A 23,661-nucleotide genomic window follows, 5' to 3' on the forward strand; every position below is an offset into this window, starting at 1 on the left:
ACCTGGGTGGCTCAGTCGGTTGAGCATCCAACTTCGGCTCAGGTCATGATCTCGTGGTTCATGAGTTCAAGCCCCACATTGGGCTCACTGCTGTCAGTCTGTCAGCACATAGCCTGCTTCAGATCCTCTGTCCCCCTCTCCCTACCCCTACCCTGCTTGCAGTCTCCCAAAAAATAAATATTAAAAAAAAAAACTGGTAAAGGCAAAGGGAGGTTTACAGTGAAACTGCTCACTTACCTTGATCCTTCACCCCTTAGAACTAGTGACATGAAATATTCAACTGTCCTTTCCTAACACAAACTCTGCACTGATGCCCGAGGGACTTCTCTGGGTGGAGAGGTAATATTTCTTATCAACAGAAAAATAGAAGTCTTTTCCTTCCCTCAAAATGGGACTAGAAATACAATCTTCAGTGTCAGAAAATCTCAAGCCTACAGGGGACCCAGGCTGCTATTTGATTTATTATTCTTATTTACTGCTTTATTTAACCCCTTCCCAAACATCCTACCCAGTGTATGAAAGAGGTAAAAAGGGTGCTGCTCGATCTATCCCATGAGACTGCTGAGGGCAGTGGGGCTCTGAGGAATGCAGTAGGAAACTATGATTTTGGTCCAATGCTCTCTTTTGACAGAGTGAGTATGAGGGGCCACAGCAATCCAGTGCGGTGCCCCAGGTCACCCAGCGGTTAGTGCACAGGCTGAAGTTTGAGCCTAGGACTCCTGACTTCCAGTCTGAGCTTTTCCTGTGGTTGACTGTCTTGCCTATGCAATGGGGTAAACACACTTCACAGGTGGCTGGAATCAGAGGTTGAGCAACTGGACTCTTAAACTGAGCAGCCCTGGGCTTGACCTTGTGTGACCTTACAAAAGCTACTTAACTTCTCTAAGGTCTTCTAATCCATAAAGTGGAGATGACAATGGCACATGCCTCATCAGACTGCTGTGAAGATTAAGAGATTCTGGGTATCATAGTAACCAGACAGTTGGCAGATAGAAACCACTCTACAAAAGTGAACTGTACTTACTATTTATGTCTATGAGAATCATCCCCTTCTTTTCCTCACGTAAAAATTAAGCCCTTTTATAGATAACCATTCCAGCAATGAGTCCTTTATTACCTCAAATGAAAAGGGCTCACTATAGACCTGTTCTTTGGAAATTCACTACAAGTTTACACATTGATGATCCAGAACCTTACCAACCAGGGCTCTCATTGATTTGACTTTTTATTGAGGAGAAAGAACCAAAGTAAAATCAAATTAAGAATTCAAGCACAAAAAGGAGGCAGATTCTGCTTTTCTATACCTTTAGACCTATAATACTCTACAAAGAGAATTCCTATTTACAACGAGTCTTGGTCATTATGCTCTCCCTAGTCATCAAATAAAGTTTCAGCTATGATTTAACACAGTAAAGAAAAGTGACACATTTCAGAAGTATTAAAAAAAACCCTGAAAGGTATTTTTAGTTAATTGTTAGTTAACAAAACAAAAACAAAAAATACAAATACACTAGACCCTTGAACAACATGGGTTTGAATTGGCCAAGTCAACTTACACACGGGGTTTTTTTTGTTTTTGTTTTTTTTTTTTTTGAGAGAGAGAGAGAGAGAGAGAGCGCGCGCACGCGCGCATGCAAGTGGGTGAGACGGGCAGAGGGAGAAAGAGAAACTTAAGCATGCTCCATGTCCAATGAGGAGCCCAACGTGGGACTCAATCCCATGTGATCCCAGAATTACAACTTGAGCTGAAATCAAGAATTGGTCACTCAACCCACTGAGCCACCCAGGCTCCCCTACGCGGTTTTTGTTTTGTTTTGTTTTTACAAATACAGTACAGTACTGTAAATGTATTTTCTCTTCCTTATGGTCTTCTTAATAAGATTTTCCTTTCTCTAGCTTACTTTATTGTAAGAATACAGTATTAAGCATATATAACATACAAAATATGAGTTACTCGACTATATTATCAGGAAAGCTTCCACTAGGCTATTACTAGTTAAGTTCTGGGGGGGTCAAAAGGGATTTTGACTACACAGGAAGGTAGCACCCCTGACCCTCATGATGTTCAAGGGTTGACTCTATTCACCACTTCAAGCATTCTGCTTAACTGAGAGGCTTTACACACAGGAAATAATTTAAGTTTTGTTCTACTCCAGGGCAGTGTAACACCTGTTTGGAAAATGTCTGAAACCAAACTGCCAAGATCCAAATGATTTCCATTTAAAGTTATTATGTAGGGGCTATTATGTATCAGTTGGTTAAGCATATAACTTTGGCTCAGGTCATGATCTCACAGTTCGTGAGTTCAAGCCCCACGTCAGGCTCTGTGCTGACAGCTCAGAGCCTGGATCCTGCTTCAGATTCTGTGTCTCCCTCTCTCTCTGCCACTCCCCTGCTTGCTCGTGCTCTCTCTCTCTCAAAAATAAATAAACATTAAAAAAAATTTAAAGCTATTATGTAAAAGGGAATCCTACACTAAACATTCTACCTGAACTTGCCTGGAAAGGTCATTAAAACAACTGGCCAGTTTCCTGCCAACAATTCTGACCAGCGTTTTATCACAAGGGTCAAAATACCTTTAAAGTAGAATTGCCTACTTTTTTTTTATTTGAAAAGATAAATCGTTAGCCAGATTTTTATTTCCTGAGAACTGTGGTTTGAATAGCACATCCTGGAGTTATGACCAGACTTTAGAAAGGCTGTAACACAATATATGTAAAGGGACTAACAGGTCTGGACTGTAGCTGGGGATCAATAAACAGAAAATGTTTTAGGATGTTAAAATGTGGCTCCTGTCTGAATTTCAGCCCAGGATGCCCAAAGGTCTTCAACAAATAATGGCACCGATTCCCACATCCTGAAGTAAAAGTTCTAGATCACTTACTTGGGGCAGGCCCACAAAGTGGCCAAACAGCTACCACAGGGTCATAGAAAAATCAGAGTTGAGGTGGAAGAAGCCAAGGTAAAATATCTGTTTAAACCTATTCTCTCACATTCTAAACCCAGCGGACAAGGGGAACCACAGCCCACTCCAATTCCCTCCTTCAGCATCTGGGGACATGAACCAGTGCATCCTGCCCTTATAGGGTTTTAACCACCCCTCCCAAAGGTCAGTTCTGGGAGAAAGGGCCACTTAATATCTGTTCCACCCGCCACAAGGAGGTGGGAATTTTGGAATGAGATGACATCTGCAATAGAAGTGCTAGAGGGCAAACACAGGAGGACACAGGAGGATTACCACAGCGGAGTTATGTCCACTGTTGTTTCAGTGACCTTTACCTTAAATGTATATGATGCTCCAGGTGTTTTAGCTAATAACAGCACTACAGGGTCACAATTAACAAATAAAATTGGAGATCCAGGCTTAATATTTTTATTCTGATGGGGTGTTCAGTCAAACATGTTTGGCCTGCGTGGCCTAAAGTGAGCAGGAAGACCCCAGTGGTCTTTAGACAGCACCCATGGGCATGTGGTCTTTGCTTTCATGCTGCTTTTCTACCAAGTAAAGAAAAATTCAATTAGCAGAGCCTGACAGCCCAGAATCTGGATACCGGGGGAGAAAACAGGGGCACTGCCAGTTTTGGATAGAAAATTATAATGATCAAAAGGGCTTCCCTAAGAGAAAGAAGCACAGCAGAGAGCTATTTCTTCCGGGAGAAGATAAGGAGAGTGAGAGAGTCCTCCAGACAGTGAGAGGGACTTGGATGATCATAAAAGCTACTGACACAAAGGCTAATGTCAAAACTGAAAATGGGGGTTCCAATTCAGGATGGTGACATAGGAGGGTCCTGCACCCCTCCCCTCCCATGGACACACTCAATATGCAGCTATATATGGAACAATTCCCTTTAAAAAAAAATCCAAAAACCAGCTGAACAACTATGCAATGGGTGAATGAGAAAAACTCACACAGAAGGAGGTTGGAGAGGGTGAGACACAATTTCACCATAAACCCATCCCCTGTACAGCAATCCATAACTCCGAGGGAACTCACAACTGTCAGCTTCTCCTTGAGGAACAAAAGGTTTGGATTCCACACCTGGGGCCCCAACTTTTAAGACTTTCACCAGAGGGACGGGCCCCCAGACACCTAGCTCTGAAAGTCAATGGGGATTGCAAACATGAGTCCCACAAAGCTTTAGAGAACTAAGGGTCAGCTTAAATTAATTAATTAATTTTTCTGAGAGAGATAGCAAGTGGGGAAGGGGGAGAGAGAGAGAAAGGGAGACAGAGAATCCCAAGCAGGTTCCATGCTGTCAGTGCAGAGCCCAATGCAATTGCATGTTTTCCAAGTTGCTGCATAGTTATTCCTAAACCAACTTATTTGAAAGATGACAATTCATTATACTGAACTATCCATTTTCATTCACTGCACTAAACTGCAATTAAAAATTTTTTTTGAATTTATTTTGAGAGAGAGAAAGAGAGGGAGGGGCAGAGGAGGAGAGAGAGAAAATCCCAAGTAGGCTCTGTGCTGTCAGTGCAGAGCCCAAAGAGGGGCTTAAACTCACAAACCGTGAGATCACAACCTGAACCGTAAAAAAGAGTCAGATGCTTAACCAACTGAGCCACCCAGGGGTCCCAGCACAGTTTTTGTTTGTTCTGTTTTTTTTTTATGTTTATTCATTTTGAGAGAGACAGCGAGCACACAAGTGGGAGAGGGGCAGAGAGAGGGAGAGAATGAATCCCAAGTGGGCTCCATGCCATCAGTGCAGAGCAAGATGCCGGGATCCATCTCATAGAGATCGTGACCTGAGCCAAAATGAAGATTTGGACACACTGAATGGACTGAGCCCCCCAGGACAGTTATACACAGGCTTGCAGGGTGCACAATGGCATTCCCCCACAGCCCAGCAAAAAGGTTAAAGCAAAACAAAACAAAAACACAAAGAATGATGAAAATGGGCTCCTCAGCAGGACAAACAGAAATCACTAGGGAGAAATGGTCCGGAAGCGTGATCTACATGCTGGTCTAAGGCGTGGTTAAAAAGGACAATAAGGTCTTCCATAAGGCAAGTAACCAAACCACTATTGCTCAGGAAACAGATCTTTTCTCCGCAAAAATCACCCTAAATCTAAACAATTAAACACAAGAGAAGGCTTGCAGCATTTCCTAATAAACCTCAGGGGAGAGTTTCTCTGATACATGCAAGTAACTTCCTGGAATATGACCCAAACTTTACTTCAACAAAACAGAAAAGAAAAAGAATTAGATGAAGGTTCTCAGGGACCCCAAAGCCAATCCAAGTGATCACTGAACTGTCCCAAACCGATAGTCTGAAGAAACATGAGGGGCAGCCTTGAGTGAGGGCAGCTCTAAGATTTCTTTTTAAAAGGCTTCACAGTGGTAAGCTGGTGGGGGCAGGGACGCATTTGCACAGCATTTTGCATAAAACTGAGCCAAAGTCAATCATTCACACAGAAGCTCCCAAGGCCGATGCTGCTGCTGAAAGTCCCCTAACCTCCCACCTTAGTGCCTTTACTGCCCAGAGCTAGAACACAGACTAGTCTAGAAAACCCCAGTCTTATCATCACTGTGAGGCTCCTTCATAAGGATTAAGGGCTTCTTTGTTAATTAGGACTGTATTTCAATGTCCGTTGTCAACTGAAAGTGTGTTAGTCTAAGTGTCAGCACCTGGAACTTATTACTTCTGTAAGTACCATTAACAGTATGAGCTGCAGGCAGGTAGCACAGTCAGCATTTCCAAAATTCTAAAGGAGCAGAAAAAGAAAAGGGCCTCAATACGACTTATGACAGCGAAGGGACGTGCTCCCACACTAGCCCTGCTTCCAGCTCCGGGCAGTTGTGGCTTCTGCCAGGACACAGACAAGCTGGACAGAGGCAGGGGGCACCTACCCATACCTACCTTTCCTCCCGGCCTCAGGGGTTTGGGAAGGCTTTTCTGGCCGAGCAGCAGACAGGGCCGAGGAACCAAGTTTCCTCTCTGTTTCTACAACTTCCTCCTCATCCCTCTTGTGTGCCTTCCTTTTCTCTGGGGGTGGCGGTGACCGCAGCCAGAGGTCCCTGCTCTCCTGACCCTCCTTGCATGGCTCGCCAGGCTCCGGGTCTGGCTTCCCTGCCCGGCGGGCCAGCAGCTCTACCAGGTAGGGCCTGCTCAGTTTGGAGAGTGGGGAGGAGGGGGGAGTCTGACCGGCAGGTTTGGGAGCCAGGGCTGGCTTCTGCACCAATGGCATTTTGTTTGCCACCTTGTCGTGCTCTGCAACTGGCTGAGGCCCCAGCTGGGCTGCAGGAGAAGAGTGTACTCTTTCAGCAGAGTCCTTCCAGGTGGACAGGGCTTGCTTCCTCTCAGGGGTTAGGGACAGGCCATGCTTGAGGGCCACACCCTCTGTCTCTTTCTCTCCTTTTGTACTTCCTGGTACAGGTGGCCCACCATCAGCACTGTCCCCGGTGCTGCTGTGCCTTTTCTTCTTCTTTTGTTCTGTCTGTTGGTCACAGTGGAAGCGCAAGGAGTAGTTGGTCCTTCTCAATTTTATCCCAAACGGTGAGGCTTTTTCCTCTTGACCAGGCGTTGCGGGGTCTGCCTTTCCTATACCACTGATGGTCTCACTGTCCAAAATGATCATGGGCTCTGCATGGGCCACTGCTTTCTGTAGAGGGTAAGGAGGGCTTGGAACAAGGAAAGATGGGAGGTCTTTGGCAAATTTGCATCCCTCTGTGCTGTCTGCTGGCTCCAGTTTCTCTGTACCCTTTGGGTGCTCATAAGTAGCCAGGGGCTGGGGAGCTGACCCATCATTGGGTCCCAGCACAGGTCTTTTTCTAATGCTCTCTGCTTCTGTGTTAGGTTTGGAGGTCTCGGTGCCACCATCTGAGAATTTCTGCCAAGCAGGCATAATAGAGAATTTTGCATTTACTGGGGGGATCCTCCGGAGGTTCCCGCGGGAATCACATCGGCCCCTGGGAGTGTGCTCTTCACCTGGTCGAGACTGGTCTCTATCAACGCGCTGCTCACTCTCTGTGTTCTTCAGAATTCTGGACCGAATGGAAGCCCATTCGGCTAGTGCAGCCACACTGCTCGGAGACTCCTGGGGGGGCCTGGCCTTCCCGCTCCCTGACCGGGGGTCGACAGATGCTCGGGGTGGGTTCTCCAGGACAGGGACATCCACGTGCTTCTTTTCTTCTGACAAGCCCAGGAGAGACTTGCATGCTGTGTCCTTGATCTGGCTCAGGTTGACGGCCGGGCCGCAGAGCTGTGCTCCCGTGACCAGAATGGCTGTGTGGGGGACACTCAGGGAGGAGGGCAAGGCATGGGAGGCTGGGCTGGCTCTGGGGGTCTTCGGCTCCTGGGGGGCAGAGGCAAGTCCGGCGTCCTTCAGGGGCATCACTGGGCTCAGATTGACTTTGGGGAAGAGAATCTGCTTCCCTCCGGATGACACCTGGAAAGTATAGGGCCTGGGCGTGGTCTGCCTCTCATCCACTTCCTGCCACCGAAGTTCCTCCACCTTCCTGTCTTTTTCTGGAGCGGCAGCTTCCTTCTTTTCCCCGGCAGCCAGCATCTCTTCTACCTTCGCCTCTTGTTTCCGGGGAGGCTGCGTGTTAGCTTCTTGTCTCTTTTCCTGACGTGCACGACGACTATGCCCGGGAAAATCCCCGCCTTGTGCCTGCTGCTCTCCGCATGGCTCAGCCTCCTGGCTCTGCTTCTCGCAAATCCTTGACTCCTCAGAGTGTTCTCTTTGCTTCTCGGGTTGCAGGTGCTCTCGTTTGCCTGATTTCCCTGCAAAGTCCACCTGAACTGGGCTCCTTGAGCTCCTTTCCACGTCCAGTGGCTGCCACCTCTCCTCTTGCACACTCGCTGCTTCTCGACCTTCCACTTCCTGCTGCCTCTGCGCCTCCACTTCCTCCCGCTTTCCCTGTTCTGCCCTTCTCTCTGCTGCTGCCTCTTCCTCCCATCGCCGCTCCTCCTGCAGGTGAAGCTTGTCCTCTCGTTGCCGCTGCTCCTCCTCCTGCTGCCTCTTCTCCTCTCTTTCTCGGTGCTCCTCCTCTTCCCGCCCCCGCTGCTGCTGCTCCTCCAGCCGCCTCTGCTCCTCCTCCAGACTCTGCTGTTCCTCCTGCAGCCGCAGCTCCTCCTCCCTTTGCCGCTGCTGCTCCTCCTCCTCCCTTTGTTGCTGCTCTTCAGCCTCCAACTGCTTCTGTTCCTCCAGCTCCTTCAACTCCCTTTCCTCTTGTTCTTCCTGCTGCTTGTCGGCCTCCTGCCCGCTCCACACCGCCTGCTCTTCCTGCTGTGTGCGTGGCGGCTGCTCTTGGGCCTCCAGGTGCCTTCCTTCCTCTTGTTCTCTCCGCTCTTGGCCTTGGACACCTTGCCCTTCCAGTCTCTGCCTCTCCTCTTGGTGCTGCCTCTTTTCTGCCTCCAGCTGTAGTTCTGCCTCGTCTCCCTCCTCGTCCTCGCCTACCTCCTCCAAGAGCTCTTGCCTTCTGTTCTCTTCCCAAAGCCTCCTCTCCAGGGCCTGGAGTCTCTGCTCTTCCAGACGTCTCCTCTCGGCTGCTTCAGCCTTTTGCCGTTTGCACTTGGCCTCAAGTTCTAGCCAGTATTCTTCTTGGCATCTCTTCTCTTCTTCAGAGTCCAGCAGCTCTGGCTCCTCCTCATGCCAAATTGGTTTGCCCTCTCCAGGGTGTCCGTTCTGGTCCAGGGACAGCTGACCCGGAAGGCTACCTTGTTCATGCAGTCGATCCTAACATTGGTAAGGACAAAATAATTAGCCTTTTCCTTTTGCACAGGCAACCATTACCCACCCTATTCACAATGTCGGTGACCCTCTTAATCTCAAGAGAAAGTGCAGTTGTTCCTAAGTATAGAGATAGGTACACCCAGGCCAGCACAGCAAGAGTAAATTGTGAGAGTGGAGGAAAACATATCACCTTCATGTTTACTCCACGGCCCTTTTATTGGTCATTCTCAAATGCCTTTTGCTTAATACAAATGAATAAAAAGAGAAAAACCAATAGCCCAGCATTAGAAAGATGAGAAAAAATGAGAGCTGCACTTCATCGACGTCCCCTGAAATTTGTGACTTCAAAGTCCACACCAGTCAAACTGAAGAACCTTTGGCAGAGCCACGGTAGGAGAGCTGGCAAAGCAAATGCAAGGTGTCTAGAGCCCCTCAAAAGGCAGCCCCTCAACTCTGAGGCTCATCTGCCCCAGGCAGGCACCAAGTTAGAAAGAGCCAGTAGATGGGCCTGCTTCCCCCTGTTCATTGCAACACACCAGGTCCCTGATGGGAGACACTTAGTTGCTTCTACGGGTCCCTCACACCACCACCAACCCCCCGCCCCCTCCCCCCCCCCCCCCCCCCCCCCGCGACCCCCCCCCCCCCCCCCCCCCGCCCACGGCGGGGGGGGGGGGGGGGGTCCTGGAATGGCAGCACTTGCTGGGGCCTGCACCTTGCCAGGCCTGGACTGGCCCAGGGGCTGCTGTGAACAGAGGCACTGGGACAGAGAGATGAGCACTGCTTTTGTCATCAAAAAACAGGACGTTGACTATTTGTTCTGCCAATGATTTTTGCATTAACTCAAAACAGTCATTTAACCTTTCAGGGACTGATTTTCCTACTCTGAATAATATGGGGGGGGGTCAGATAAGATGAGGGGGGTTGACAAAACATAGCCAGGAGGCCCAATCCTGCCCACAGCCTGTTTTGGTAAATAAAGTTTTGTCAGCACACAGCCACACCCCTTGTCCATGGTCTTTAGTGCTTTTGTGCTACAAAGGAAGAACAGAACAAAGGAGGGTATCTAGGTTGGACCTTATGGCCACAAAGCCTAAAATAAAGCATGGTTTGCTGAGCCCTGGACTAGCTCATCTCTATACTAAGGACTCTATAAGACACTTGCAAACGTCCCTCAGCCTCTACCTGAGACCCTCTGAAGTAGGGAAAATGTCTTTTTCATCTTTTCAGTTCCCTTTCTGCCCAAGCAGCAAATCTCATTTAGCAAGTGCTCAGTAAATATTTTTTGGAGGAATGAAGGAACAAGAAAGTATAACATCTATGCCTAGGGCATGAAATTGCTACCTGCAAAAATGTTTTAGCACAATCATTCCAAAGCCACAGAACACAGAGTTGACTGGCAAAAAAAGGATGGGCAGAACTGTGCCCCCCTGGGGGAAAGGGAAGGTCCTCACGGCACGACTGCAGCGCTGTAATGCAGATGGCACGCACTTAGGAGCCACCACCTCAGACAAACTGTACACCCGCAGATCAGCCTCAACCCAGGGGCCACACACCTGTAACTATTGAGCTTTTAAAGGCAAGCAGCAAGGTGAGGGCTCACAGCCATACCACGCCAACGTGCAGCAGAGGGCGCTCACGGCCCCATCTGCGGGTCTGGTGCCAGCAGCTCAGGCACAGAGGCATGAACAGAGGCCAGGGTTTATGTGTTGGCATTCATGTTGTAAGTGCAGAGCCAGTGGGGTTTAGCTGGCAGCTTTGCTTTTTGCAATTACCTTCCATATTTATGCACAAAAGATATGACCAAGCCAGCTCAAGAGCAAAATGGATGCTCAGTAAATAATAACTTAGGATAAGGAGCACAGTAGTAAGGAAAAATAATTCCAGCCTTTGGGCTCCTGGCTTTCACTTATTTATGGTTATCTTTATAATAGGTATCAAATTCTGAACTGTGGTTGAGAAGAGACAAATCAAACATTTATTTCCATCCCCTACTAGATGCGTGAATAAAAGGAGTTAGAGCCAAATGTGGTAGATTGAAGACACAGATAAGCACTTGAAGCTGAGACTTAAATGCAAGGTTTCATTTCTACTCATTTCAGCAGGGCTTCTTCATTGTCTGGGTGGTGGCACTGTCTTGAGCCATCCCCTTCAGAAGACTCAGGGACATACTCTGCTCACTGTACCAGTCCCTGGAAGGACCCTTGAGTCCCTATGCAAGTGAAGAGTGCTCACAGGAGTGGACTGGCCTCTACTGGAGGGGTGCACACGGTCTCCACAGGGTTCCCTGGACTCCTGCAGGCAGAGTCCCAGGTTTCAACAGAACACAGAAAAGTTAAAAAACAAAAATACATACAAGTAGAAAAATGCTAAGGTCTTTTTGCTTTTGCATGTCTAAGCATTTTTTCCTTTTTTAATTTCAGAGAGAGAGAGAGAGAAAATGCAAGTAGGGGACAGGGGGGGGAGGGGGGAGAGGGGGTGGAGAGGGAGGGAGAGAGAATCTCAAGCAGTCTCCATGCTCAGCATGAAACAGGGCGCAGGGCTGAGCCCAGGACCCTGACCTGGATCCTGACCTGAGCTGAAATCTGCATTAAGATACTCAACCGACTGAGCTACCCAGGTGCCCCTTATTTTGCATTTCCAAATAGAAGGAGACTTTTTTCCTTACAGACTTGGGTACCTTCAGGTGTTCTGGAATGTCTTTTTCAATGGCTTAACAGTGTCTTGAAGTACCTGGTACATTTAGGAAAATGACCAACGTGTAAGTGTTCAAATATGTACGTGCTGGGAGGTGGCTATTTTTTCAGAACAGGGTTCAGTTCCAGCAGGTGCACTGCCATGGAAACAGACACTCTACATCTACCACTGGTTATGTTTTGAAGGAATTTAAAGTAATAGATGAAGGCGGCATTTATGAATGGAAAAAATGAGACAGCGGATCGAAAAAAAAAAAGCGGGGGAGAGAATGGAAATGGAAGTTCAAGTAAAGAAGCTAAATATGTAACTTCAATTCATATTACCTTCTCTTCCATCTCACTTCTGGCTCCAGGCAGATTCGGAGGACTCAGAGAACTTGGCGTATCACTGGGCTGGAACCAAAAAGAGAGCACTCAAGTCAAACGCCAGAACAGGAAGTTCTGGGCAGATAACCAGATGCGGGCTGTGCCTGGAAAAGGCCGCAGCTGGCTTTACAGAGCCAGCAGAAGTCACAGTGGGGACTTTGCTAATGTCCAGACAAGGACTCCTGAGGCACAGAATGTGTGCTTTCCTCCTTTCCTGAGTTCAACACATTTCCATGTGAGCAGTGTCTAACCTCAGTCCCTGATGTGCTTCCCCACGGCTGAGAGAGTCCAGGTGCCGCCCTCTAGCCACCCGACCTGGGAAGCGGGGCTGTGTCACACACCTGGCCTCCGACCTCAGAGCGGTGGGCTATGCTCACTGCCTTCCACCCCCTTTGTCTGCCGGACCTCTCACCTCTATGCCAGACCTCTTCCCTGTGAGAAAAAACAAAGGCCCTACCAATTCTGTGCACAAAAGACTGGGCTGAGAAGGTGGATGACCAGAGGCAAAAACGAAAAAAACAAGACAAAAAACCCCTCAGGACAGAAGAAGAAAAAGGCTGAAGATCCCCAGCCCAGTCACCTCGCCTGCCCTGGGAATGCCCACACTACATCACCTGCACCTTTCTGATGGCCCAATATACCTTCCACTTTGTGTGGCCAATATTTACACAGCTTCATCGTCCCTTCCAGAGCAATAATAGCTTGTCCTGCCTCAGCCCATTTTCTGCACCACACTTAGAAGCATCTTTGGAAAACAAAAATCAGATTATGTCACTGTCCTGCTTAAAATACTCAGAGGTTTCTAGTACTCTCAGAGTAGAATTATCCCTTTCCCGTGCTCTGTACATTCTGGCCTCCCTACCTCGCTCTATCTTCCCTTTGCCCCCCATCACGGTCCAGCCAACAACACTGACCTGCTTTCTCGTGGGACACCCTCAGTCCTATCCTGGGCCTCTGGACTTGCTCTTCCCTCCATCTAGAACACAGCTCCCATAGCCAGGTCTGTCATGGCTGCTCTGACCTCCTTACCTAAAGAGTGACCTCTCCCCCTCCACGTTACTCACTTTTCCACCACTCTGTTTTACTTCCTGTGAAGCATTTTTCTTGATCCAAAGTTATTATACTTATAACATTTACTAAATAAGTTATTATCTTTATACATATCTGTTGACTTGCCATCTGACTCTCATTAAAATGTGACTATGCAGGGGCACCTGGGTGGCTCAGTCGGTTAAGTGACTGATTTTGGCTCAGGTCATGATCTCACAGTTTGTGAGTTTGAGCCCCATGTTGGCCTCTGTGAGGACAGCTCAGAGCCTGGAGCCTGCTTTGGATTCTGTGTCTCCCTCTGTCTCTGCTCATACTTTGTCTCTCTCTCTCTCTAAAATAAAAAATTTAAAAAAAATGCAAACCATGCAGAGGCACCCCTAATCTATAGCTGGGGTAGCACTTGCCGAACGAATGGTCCTCCTCCTCCCTCAGGCCATGGTCTGTTGCATGTATTAGACTATCAGTAATAGTGAGGACATTTGCCTCAGTCCTTGGGCAATCCCTGCATTAAGGCTGACAGCCATTGCTGCCGCTCGCACTGAGAGATTGGAGAGAGTGGTTTTGGATCTCGCGGTCTCCACTTTACCCAGCACACCACCTGACACCTGCTTGTGTGGGAACCAGGAGTCATGAGGACCAGGCAGAGGTGGGCAACAGCGGGGGACCAGCCTGTTCTATCCTTCTTCACTTTGCTCTGTTAATCACTTCTCCTTCTTACTGCTCTATGACATATTAGCTGATAACAAGCATGACCTCTGGGGCCACGTCCATTTTAAAAACATCCAGGGTAAGTCCAGGCACCTTGGTAGGCAGAGCACAAAGAATGCTTTCTGCCAAGACTGGAAGACTCAGCAGAGAGCTCCCTGCTCCAGCTACTGGTGGGGCATTTCCTCCTTCCCCACCAGAGGCCTGAGGGGGGTCCCTTCTGCTGCTGGAAGGACTCTCATTCCAGGATATGTTCATGGTGTCTCTTTCCAAGTGTCAAAAGACCAAATTTAGATAAGACAATGCTGGACCAATATGACTTTCTTTCCTCATTAAGTAAACTTCAATGGCCAGTTTGATATGTCCTGTCTTGTTAAGAACCTATTTCTTTCTTGTTTTCCTTTAAATTAGTCCAATTTGACAAGTAATTATTCAGTGCTACTAAGTAAACACTAGCTATATCCTAGGGAGACAGAGATGTGTAAGATCCAGTTTGTCCTCAAGGAACTCAACATTTAGAGATGGAGAGAAAACAATTATGTGGACAGACACAGATGAGTATGAATGTGTGAGAGGCACTAAGGACACACAGCAAAGACACACAGGAGACAGCACAGCCTGGGGGTAAGGCCGGGTAAGGCTTCCCAGAAGAGGTGGGCCAACCTGAGTCTTGAAGAACAAGTGGAAGACACTGTGAAGAGCGCATGCAAAGGGCATGTCTTCTCTTCCTCTCCCTCCTCCAAGTGGCCCTCACTGCAGATCATGGCACCTGACCTGGAAGTGCCCTCCAGCCCTGGGCGACTCATCAGGAAAGCTTCTCTTGCATACTCCTTCCTTCCACTGCAGACCCAAGAGTTATCGGACGCCCCTGTTCACTGATTGACGTCCTCCCCACACGTATTAGCAAGAAGTCATTCCCAGGAGGAGCCTTACTTTGTTCTCCGTGTCTGACAGGATGATGTCCTCCTGAGTCACAATTTCCATGGGACTGGTCAGGAATAGATCCTCTTCTAAGGTAGCCTCACCACTGTCTGCCTTCTTCATGGGAATGGCATTGGGTGGTGGCTGCCCAAACTTGATGCTTTTGCTCAACTGTCGCTGGAGAAAAACAAAAGAAAGACGTTCTGAAGCAGTGAAGCAGTTCACAATAACCGCAACCAGAGGCCCCAGCATATCTAGTAGGCATTGAGGCATATTCTGTGCACAACGTTTCTAGACTAAATACCATGCCAGTAAGCCATGATGCAGTCCTGTAATAAGTGAATTTGTTTTCCAGTTTCTTTTCTTTTCCTTTCCCACCTTCAAGCCATGAGCTTTTTCATCCAGCCACCTCTTTCTTGGAGATATCAACATTATCCAGGGGTAGAGAGGCCATATTTCTGAACCAAAAGTTGGGATATATGTTATGACAAAAATTTTTTGATTAACCTATAAATTTCTTTAAAAAAGTCTCTTAAGAGTATAAAAATTGTATAGAATATAGTTACATGAAATGCAGGAACCAGTGGGGAAAATCAAGACTCTTGTGGTCAGTGTAATGAGGGAACCCTCCAGCCTCTCTTGGACACATTCCTGTTGAATATTTATGCTTCAGCCACCTTCCTCATCAGGCCTTCACTTGAACATCATGTTCTGGTCACAGTGGGCACCAGGGTGAAGAAGGCCCCAATGCTGGCAAGTCTTTCCATGATCAATGCCAAAGTCATGGGAGTCACAGGAACAGTCTGTCCTGCCACTAGGACTTCTTTTTGCCTTGCTGCAGCTATGCTCTGTGAACGACAGGGCAGAAAGTGCCCAGTGGGGAAAGAACAGAGAAGTAGCCAGAAGGAAAAGGGCCAAGGAAGGATTTGTTACTGGTGGCAGGTAGCTAGAAGTGTGTGTGTGTGTGTGTGTGTGTGTGTGTGTGTGTGTGTGTGTGTGTGTTTGGGGCAGGGGGTCGGGGGGGAACAGGTGATAGAAATGAGGACAACAAATAGTATTTAGAATTAAAGAAAAGCCAGATTAGAAAAGAAATATATTCCCTGAAGAAAAAAATGTATAATAGTTTAAGAAAGGGCAAAATATTTAATGGGCTGCAGCAGAAAACAATGAATGACATTCCAGAAGAAGAAAGGGCATGCCGTGGCCACCTGAGAGACTACTAGATTTAATATACTATAGAAACTCTTGCCTTGATCTATAGCAGGTTTCTGAACCTCAGCGTTACTGACATTGTAGGCCAGATGATTTTTTTGTGTGGGGAGCTCATCCTGTGCACTGTAAAATGTTTAGCAGCACGTTGGCCTCTGGGACACTAGATGCCAGTAGCAATCCCTTCCCTGTCAAGACATCCAAAAATGTATCCTGAAGTTGCCAAAGTCCCCTGGGGGTGGGTAAAATTGCCTCTGGATGAGAGCTACTGCTCTACATCTTAGGTACTTGGGCTTCATAGTCCTGTCATGCCTCAAAAAGGAAAAAAAGGACGAAAGAAAGAAAGAAAGAAAGAAAGAAAGAAAGAAAGAAAGAAAGAAAGAAAGAAAGAAAGGAAAAAATGCATTATTTGATATTTATCTTTAATTTGGCTAATATTTAATCCCATAGAGCTGCCAAGAGCAATAGCAATCACATAGTCCAGACCCCTCATTTTACAAAAAATGTCAGAGATCCAGTGGGGAGAGGTGACTGGCCCAAGCTTATGGAAAGAATGAGTGGCCCCAAAGGGATTTGAATCCAGGTCTCCTAAAACCATATTCAGTGTTATTTGCATTGCACTCCACAGGTTCTCACAAATTTGACATCAACACTTCTTTCTTATAGGGGCAGAAATAGAGAGATGATGCAGCATTCTTAATACCTTGCTGAAGTTCCCTGGCAGGGGAATCCCATGAGGGAAATGCCTGTTTCCCCTCTGAACTCAAGGGTACCAAATCCACCCACTCGTGCCCAGCTCCCCCTCAGCCTTGCATGGTGGACGGTGAGGTTGCAGAGACATGGAAGAAGTGAGCCCCAGACTCCCCTCCCCACACCCCCAGGGCACCCCGGCATGCCAAGTCAGGAGCACAGAAAGACAGAGGACTTGTATTTGATCTGCCGGTATTTCAGCCTGAGCCTGGATCCCCGGGCACCACAGAGAAGGAGCACACACCAAAAGCCCGAGTTCAGCCACTGAAGAACAGCTGAGCAGCCTAATAGGGTTTTGGGGAGGAGAAGGCTAAAAAAGGGTGTCTTCTCAAAACAAGTTTAGCAGGAAGCAGCAGTTAGTATCTACTCTCTAAGCAGATCAATAAGCAGGCACGGTTAGAGCAGCCGATGAAGTTAGACAAGAGGACACGGAGTAACAAAGTCACAGGCCCAGCTTACTCTGCTCATCTGTGGGTGAGGGATAGGGACCTGGTGATATGGTTCCTGCGTCCTAGTGAAAGCTTCAGCAGGAGTTCCCTCTGGGATTCCCAGCCCAGCCTTTGGTTTACCAGTTATCCCTTCTCTAGGAGTGCTGGCCAGGAGCTAGAAAGTGTTCTAAATCCCCTTAGACTGAGACTTCCTGTTGTCAGGGTCTGCCATCTCTCAATGCTCCTGAACGACTAAGATGAGGGTATTTCTTCCGGTTATAATAGAAAGAATAATTGTTTAATGAGCTCCCAAGGAAAACCTGGCATAACAGTCTAATGCCAGTTAGTTAGGATTTTTTTGCCACCATCACCAAAAAAGAATATGCTGATATTTTTCTTCAAAAGGGCACTTTAAAAAATACTGATGTTGGTCCACCCTGACGCTTATGAGACAAACAAACATATGACAAAATGTAACTGCAGTCTTGATGGAAATAAATTCCAAAGATGGGATGGCTATTGTGGTAACCAGTGGAAAAGCTAAGAGGAAATGGAAAAATGAAATAGATGGAAAGAGAACAGGAGAAATAGGGTACAGAGGACAAAGCTGGGAAATGGAGGGAATGATGTTGAGAAATGAAGTAGAGAATGAAATACAAGAGGCAAGAGGAAGGTGCAGGCACAGAGGAATCGCATCAGGAGAGGGGTGTGGGCCTGGCTGCAGACACAAGAGCTGAGAGTGGGGAGGAAGGGAGGGAAGAAAAGAGGGAGGGAGGCAATGAGAATGTGTGTGTGTATGAAAGGGATGATTTATGTCACAGATATGTTCATCCTGGCAAAAGAAACACAATGCTGTTGCCTTTGAGAATAACAATGTGCATTTCTGTGAAGCCGCTGATTTAAAATCCTCCTAGAAAAAATAAATTCAGACTGGTAGCTGGGAGCTTAGGGGGATGGAGAAGGGGAGGACCCAAGTCATCAAAGAAATGCTGGCTACATTTAGGGACGGGGCTGTAGCCTCTCTGCCCAGACAAAGGACTGTTTCACAGACACCCCTGTAGCTGTCAGGGATGAGACCATAGGACAAGACCAGGGTAGGACTTCGGGTCCGAGGCCATGGAGCTCGATCCTCAGGTTCTCAAGGCCAAGACTCCTGCACCTGCGTGTTTCCCTTCCCTGCAGTTCCTGCTCCAAATGCTTCCTTCAGGGGACTCAAAGGAGACAGGTGTCGAGACACTGTGTGATTTATTGACAATTAAAAGGTGACTGCTAAAACCTATTTGGCAATCTCAAGTGTCATGTGACTGGACTATAAGGATCACTGTGACTTTTTTGTGACTTTAACTCTGCCCACTATTCAGACATTGTCATGAGAGGAACTTTGATAGAAGCAGTCACTGAAAACCAGACTGTGCAGATGGAAGTTGCCCTTATAAACTACTACCACTCCCTCCACCTTTTTATAACACCCACGGGCTCTTTATATACACTACAATTACAACCAGAGAGAAGAGAACACTGTGCCTATCCTAACATCCATGCTGCTTGTGGCTGTGAATGGGGTTACTGTTAGGACTGGAATGTGAGCTGAAAGAGACTATATTTTATTCCTTCAAATTGAGCCATTTTGTTGTAATATGGAATGCCAAAGAATGATGTTATAGGAATGCACATCCATATTTATGAGGCTTTTTCCTATGGTGTGGAAATTCCAAGCACATCATATTCTGCAGCTCTCACACTGCCAGTATTTAGATTCCCCCAGATTTTTCACAGCTATCCTCAGACCGTGTCTGTGAGAATAAAGCAGAGGAAGAATTAAGTTGCTGTCTCCTTGAGTGAACTACAGATACACCCATAGTTAAAATGAATTTTTAAAAAGAGGCAAAAGACATCTGCTCTACGCAGAAGTGGCTAAGACCGGGTATTTATTCTTTGTGTCCTTGACAGCTGCATAAGGTGTCAAAATCCTCAAACATATGACACTTGGGCATTTTTTTTTTAAATTTTTTTTCAACGTTTATTTATTTTTGGGACAGAGAGAGACAGAGCATGAACGGGGGAGGGGCAGAGAGAGAGGGAGACACAGAATCGGAAACAGGCTCCAGGCTCTGAGCCATCAGCCCAGAGCCCGACGCGGGGCTCGAACTCACGGACCGCGAGATCGTGACCTGGCTGAAGTCGGACGCTTAACCGACTGCGCCACCCAGGCGCCCCTACTTGGGCATTTTTTAAGTGAAATCCAGCTTAGCAGGAGACAGCAGCTACTTAAAATGGAGGCTTTCCCTCCTGAGCTAAATAAATGGTCTGTGGCTTAACAGAATTATTGGCATTTTCTGACAAAGGTGTGGTATAATTCTAAAAATCACCTGCAGGCTTAGACTATGATGTTCCTGCCTAAGTTTTATCATTGGTTGTTACACTTCATAGCCTGGTCTGATCTGAAATAAACAGGCACCTCCCTGATCCATGCTCTGGGCAGCTGTAAAGAACAAGGTCATTGCAGTCCAAATGCAACGAAGTGTGAAGCTTACCAAACCACTCCATGCTATAGCAGGTAAGCAGTGATTTCGCATAGATGGCAGATTTTAAGAACTGGAGGAGCCAGATCATCCAGCATAGTCATCTCCTTATTTTTCAGATGGGGAAAATGAGGGTCAGAGAGGTTAAATGACTTCACTGCAGGCCACACAGCCAGGTGGTGGTGGAGGCTTAGCACAGGCTTTTTTTTTTTTCACCCACTAGCCATGGGACAACTGACAATTATGTGTAGGATCTTCAAAAAGGGCACCATTGTTGTTTTTGTCCCTATAACTGTCCTGTATATTAGAATTTGTTCTCCCTAGAAACATGTACTATTTTTATACTAAAAAAAAAAGTAATTTTTCTATTAAAGGTTCAATCATTTGTCACAGAAATTTTGGCAGGTGATAGATTCATTCAGAATAGATTTATTCAGAAAAGTGCAGGCTGATTTATGCTGCATTCAGTCCTGCTGTACTCAACAGAGAGATACAAACTGCCAAGAGCAACACCGGAGCAACAGCACCCTAGCTGGGATGACCACATGTGGACACTAGAGGGCAACCTTTCCAAACACAGTCAGTGTAGGCACGGTTCTGTGGGTTTCCAAGGGCCAGGAAGTTCCCTAGGCCAGAGAAAAATTTTTGTTTTTTGTTTTTCTAAATGGCATTCCAAGAGAAATATCATTTTAAAAGAATGTCTTAATAATGGTGGCTAATCAGCTTGCCAGGACATCTACTGTCAAATAGGTGTTATCCGTAACTTTTTTCTGTTTTTCATAAACATACATACATACACAAAGACAATTTCAGACATAAAAAACATACATGCCTCTGACATAACTAAACACCCTCATTCCATGCTGGAGTCTAAGAGGGGGAGGTCTTTTATGCTGCTGACTAAGCATCAATACCAGCATAACGTTGTCATGGAAAAATGCAAAGCATTCATGCAAGTTAATAAAGTCAACTACTATTTCTATGACTTACCAGGAACATACTGCTTAGTCGACTGAAAAATAAAGCACAGTCTTTTGGGGGTGATACAATTAAATCTTATGTTACTCCAAAAATCACATTTTCTATGATAATGGCCCCCCATTTCCCTCCTCAAAGAGCAAAGCGTCTTTTAAAAATATATATAACAATTGAGCTGTAGGGCAAACTGTGAATCTATACAGCAGAAGCAAAATTAGGCAGACCTCATATGAGCAGATATTGTCCAAAGGAGATCACTCCGATTAGTTATTCTGCTTTACTCACAGTTTTCTTCCTGTTGTGAAAAGAACTGTTGCTTCAGGGAAGTTGGTTGTTTTACATTTTAATTGTGAGATCCAATTATTTAAACTTGTGCCTTACAGTGTTAATAGTAATAAGAGGCACTCACACATTTTTTTATTGAGTTTCAGTAGTGCAGAATTGCATACATTTTATAACTCCAGATCCATTCCTGGAGTGGCAATGGCATGTGGTGTGATGTTAGAACAGACATCATTTAACACAACACACTATTATCAAATTTTTAAAGAACTCGCAAGCCCTTATAAAGTACACCTGTTTCATGGACTGAACGCTGTAAGTCACTCCTCTTGGAAAGGGGATATTATGAGCCAGGGGTTCAGAACTTCTTAAGAATAATATTCCAGGAATCAAAAGACTTCAAGAAGGAAAGGTGAGGGGGGGTAGCATCAAGGTTTTCTTTGGCAATTACTATCCCTTTCTCTTCTCCAACCTGTGCGAAGTGACAGCTTCCTTTTTCTTCTCAGGCTATAAAATATGCAGCAGCATAGCCAGCAAGAACTAAAGACGGAAACTGGTTAGGAAAGGCTAGAATCTGAAGGAAGCGCCTAGGTTAGCTCTGAGGGCAAGATGATGGCCTTGGGCAGTGGTTGGCAGTAGGTATAAAGATCTAGGCAAGTCTGGGTGTGGTTCTAGGGTGTGGACTATTTCCCCGTCTGCCATATGCTATACTCAGCTGAGTGTGTGTGGATATGTAACCAAACACAGGTCACAAAATGCATAGCTAATGTTCAGTAGAAACAAAAACATTTCAAGAAAATAGAAAATTTCCTTTGAGTATAATGCTTCATTGTATCGGCAGCTCTTCAAATCAGCTGTTCCTTTTTTTTTTTTTCTCTTTCATTCATTTATACATTTGTTATTGTAGACTTACAGACAGATGGAAACCAGCAAACCCGGAGTCCCCCGTTCATAATCTGGATCACCTCCAGGCCTTCCCATCTCAAAGAAGTGCTTGCTTAGGCGCATCTGTCGGGGGAGTGAATGCTACCAAGCTATCAGGCAAACCTGCATGGTCAGATCCCGGGTGTCTTTGCTCCCCTTGCTTTTTCTGGATTTCTCATGATCTCAATCACATTTAGTGAAAAATTATTTTATTATTTTTTCATTATTAAGGAGTTGCCACCTGAGTCCATTTTGTGTAGAAAAAGTTGCTGGGCTCTGCAGTGTGAACAGGAGGGAGGTTTAAGAGCTTCCTGGCATTCTTCTAAGATACAGTAGCTCAGGGGGAGCCAGATTTACAGATAGAGCAAATAACAGAGTCTCACCATTCACTGTCCAAGGATGCATACCTGCTGTGCATGCCCTCAGCTCACAGTCAACCCTGTGCTCAGGATTATGGCCAATATTTAATGGTTGCTTTTCCAACTCTCCCCTCCCTCCATGTCCTACAGCTGATCTTGGGTACCTGTCCTCATGATATGAACTTAAAAGTGAAGGAACAGCTTGAGAGAAAAGGAGAGGGGATGTTATGCAGGTGGGTACAATGGTGACAATCTCACAGGTGGATGGAAGGTTTCCTGAGAACAGAATCAGGTCTGAGAAAGCAAAAATTCTCACCAGAAGCTCCTCTGGATCTCCCGATCCATTATTCAAGGCCACTCTGGGGATTCTCCCACTTCCCACCATAGCTGGGGCCCCTCCTATGGCTCTGACTTTCCAATCTCAAGCTGTCTTACCTGAAGAGTTTTGACTTTGCCCAGGATGTTGTCCTGTGACATTGCTTGAACTGTCTGCTCACTTTCTGCTCCCCCATCAGGGATAAAAATACTGTCATGGGAAAAGGCCCGGGTTCCCATAGAATAGTTGAAGGACCTGGAATGCAAACCATGTGCTTCGTTTTATTAGGATGATAATATTTCTTTTGGCAATTCAATTTCCTGTTCCTCCTCATTTAGAGGACTCCACCCACAACATGTCTTATTCAGAAAGCACTTCCAGCATTGTGTCCTGTTCTGCTAAGGGTCAGCCAAGTAGCTTGGGTAGGCGAAAGGGTCTCACAGAAATAAGGGAGCATGTGTCCAACACAATATTTTAGAGCCACTCAGTGAGAGAACTCAAAGACAGCTATCTACTTGCAGAGGACCCAGGACATAAGGCACTGCAGGAATTTTAACTGGAGGAGCCTATGTCCTGGTGAGCTGTCACTGTCAGTTTTCCCCCAGTAAGTCCTATCAACCAGCACTTTTTAAGTAACGTGCAGATCTAGAAGTTAGAGGCAAGAGATTCCTTTTTTTGGATTACAATCACACTGTTAGAAAGATACATACATCTAAAACTAAGACTTGACAAAGATTAGAACTGCTCGTAGGGACTGCACGTATAATCTCTAGGGCTAGAATCTTTATGAGAAAGGTGTCTTAGGGCAATTTTGATGAGCTTCATGGACTGTGAGCAGCTTATAAGTGGTAGGTATCCAACGACAAATGCTTTTCAGTTAAAGGGTTACACTTTGACAAGTCCAGACTTCCCAGGCAGAATCACACACTCTCTGTAAGGCAAGGCAGGTACATTTCCATGATTCCAGGCCCATGGGCAGACTCCCCCTTTCCCTCCTCAGGAAGGGGTCCCACCTGGAGGTGTTATCAGTGACCAAGTGCCAGCACTGGGGGAAAGGCGCCTCCAGCTGGTGCTCTTAAACTGAATTACAGAAATGGAGCAGGCAGGGTCCTGACCAAATCTAGACTGAACTGGGAAGACTGGGTACCAAATCGTATCTTCTAATTTGCCAGATTACAGGCAGCATGGTAAAAAAGCATATGAGGTTTAGAAACAGAAGACTTGGGTGTAAGCCTCCTGGCTGTGTGATCTTTGTCATGAATAAGAACAAGAACAAGAATAAGAATAAAGAATAAGAATAAAAATAACAGCCAAGATCAACCCTCACCTTTGTGAAAAACTGTGCCAAGAGCTTTGCTTTCATTATTTCAACACCAATCCCTTGTTACAGATGAAACTCAGGGGGTAAATCATCTTATCTAAAGTCATCCAAACAGAAGTAGTAGAGGAAATGAATTCAGAGCTACTGAGTAC

The 23,661-nt window shown here is 46.3% G+C and overlaps 1 protein-coding gene across 1 annotated transcript in view; it reads right to left on the bottom strand.

The window, feature by feature from the left end:
• Positions 1-23,661, bottom strand: part of CRACD (capping protein inhibiting regulator of actin dynamics) — a 282,732-nt gene that overhangs the window by 13,071 nt on the left and 246,000 nt on the right. The window contains exons 6-11 of the mRNA XM_040491488.1: positions 22,308-22,443; positions 20,320-20,341; positions 14,433-14,597; positions 11,703-11,771; positions 10,855-10,977; positions 5,868-8,688 (exon numbers count right to left, since the gene is read on the bottom strand). Coding sequence (XP_040347422.1) covers positions 5,868-8,688; positions 10,855-10,977; positions 11,703-11,771; positions 14,433-14,597; positions 20,320-20,341; positions 22,308-22,405 — 3,298 coding nt within the window. The 5' untranslated portion in view covers positions 22,406-22,443. The remainder of the gene's footprint in view (positions 1-5,867; positions 8,689-10,854; positions 10,978-11,702; positions 11,772-14,432; positions 14,598-20,319; positions 20,342-22,307; positions 22,444-23,661) is intronic.

The sequence above is a fragment of the Herpailurus yagouaroundi genome, unplaced genomic scaffold (assembly GCF_014898765.1).
Source record: "Herpailurus yagouaroundi ecotype Mexico unplaced genomic scaffold, PumYag 28, whole genome shotgun sequence".
In the NCBI taxonomy this organism is placed as follows: domain Eukaryota; kingdom Metazoa; phylum Chordata; class Mammalia; order Carnivora; family Felidae; genus Herpailurus; species Herpailurus yagouaroundi.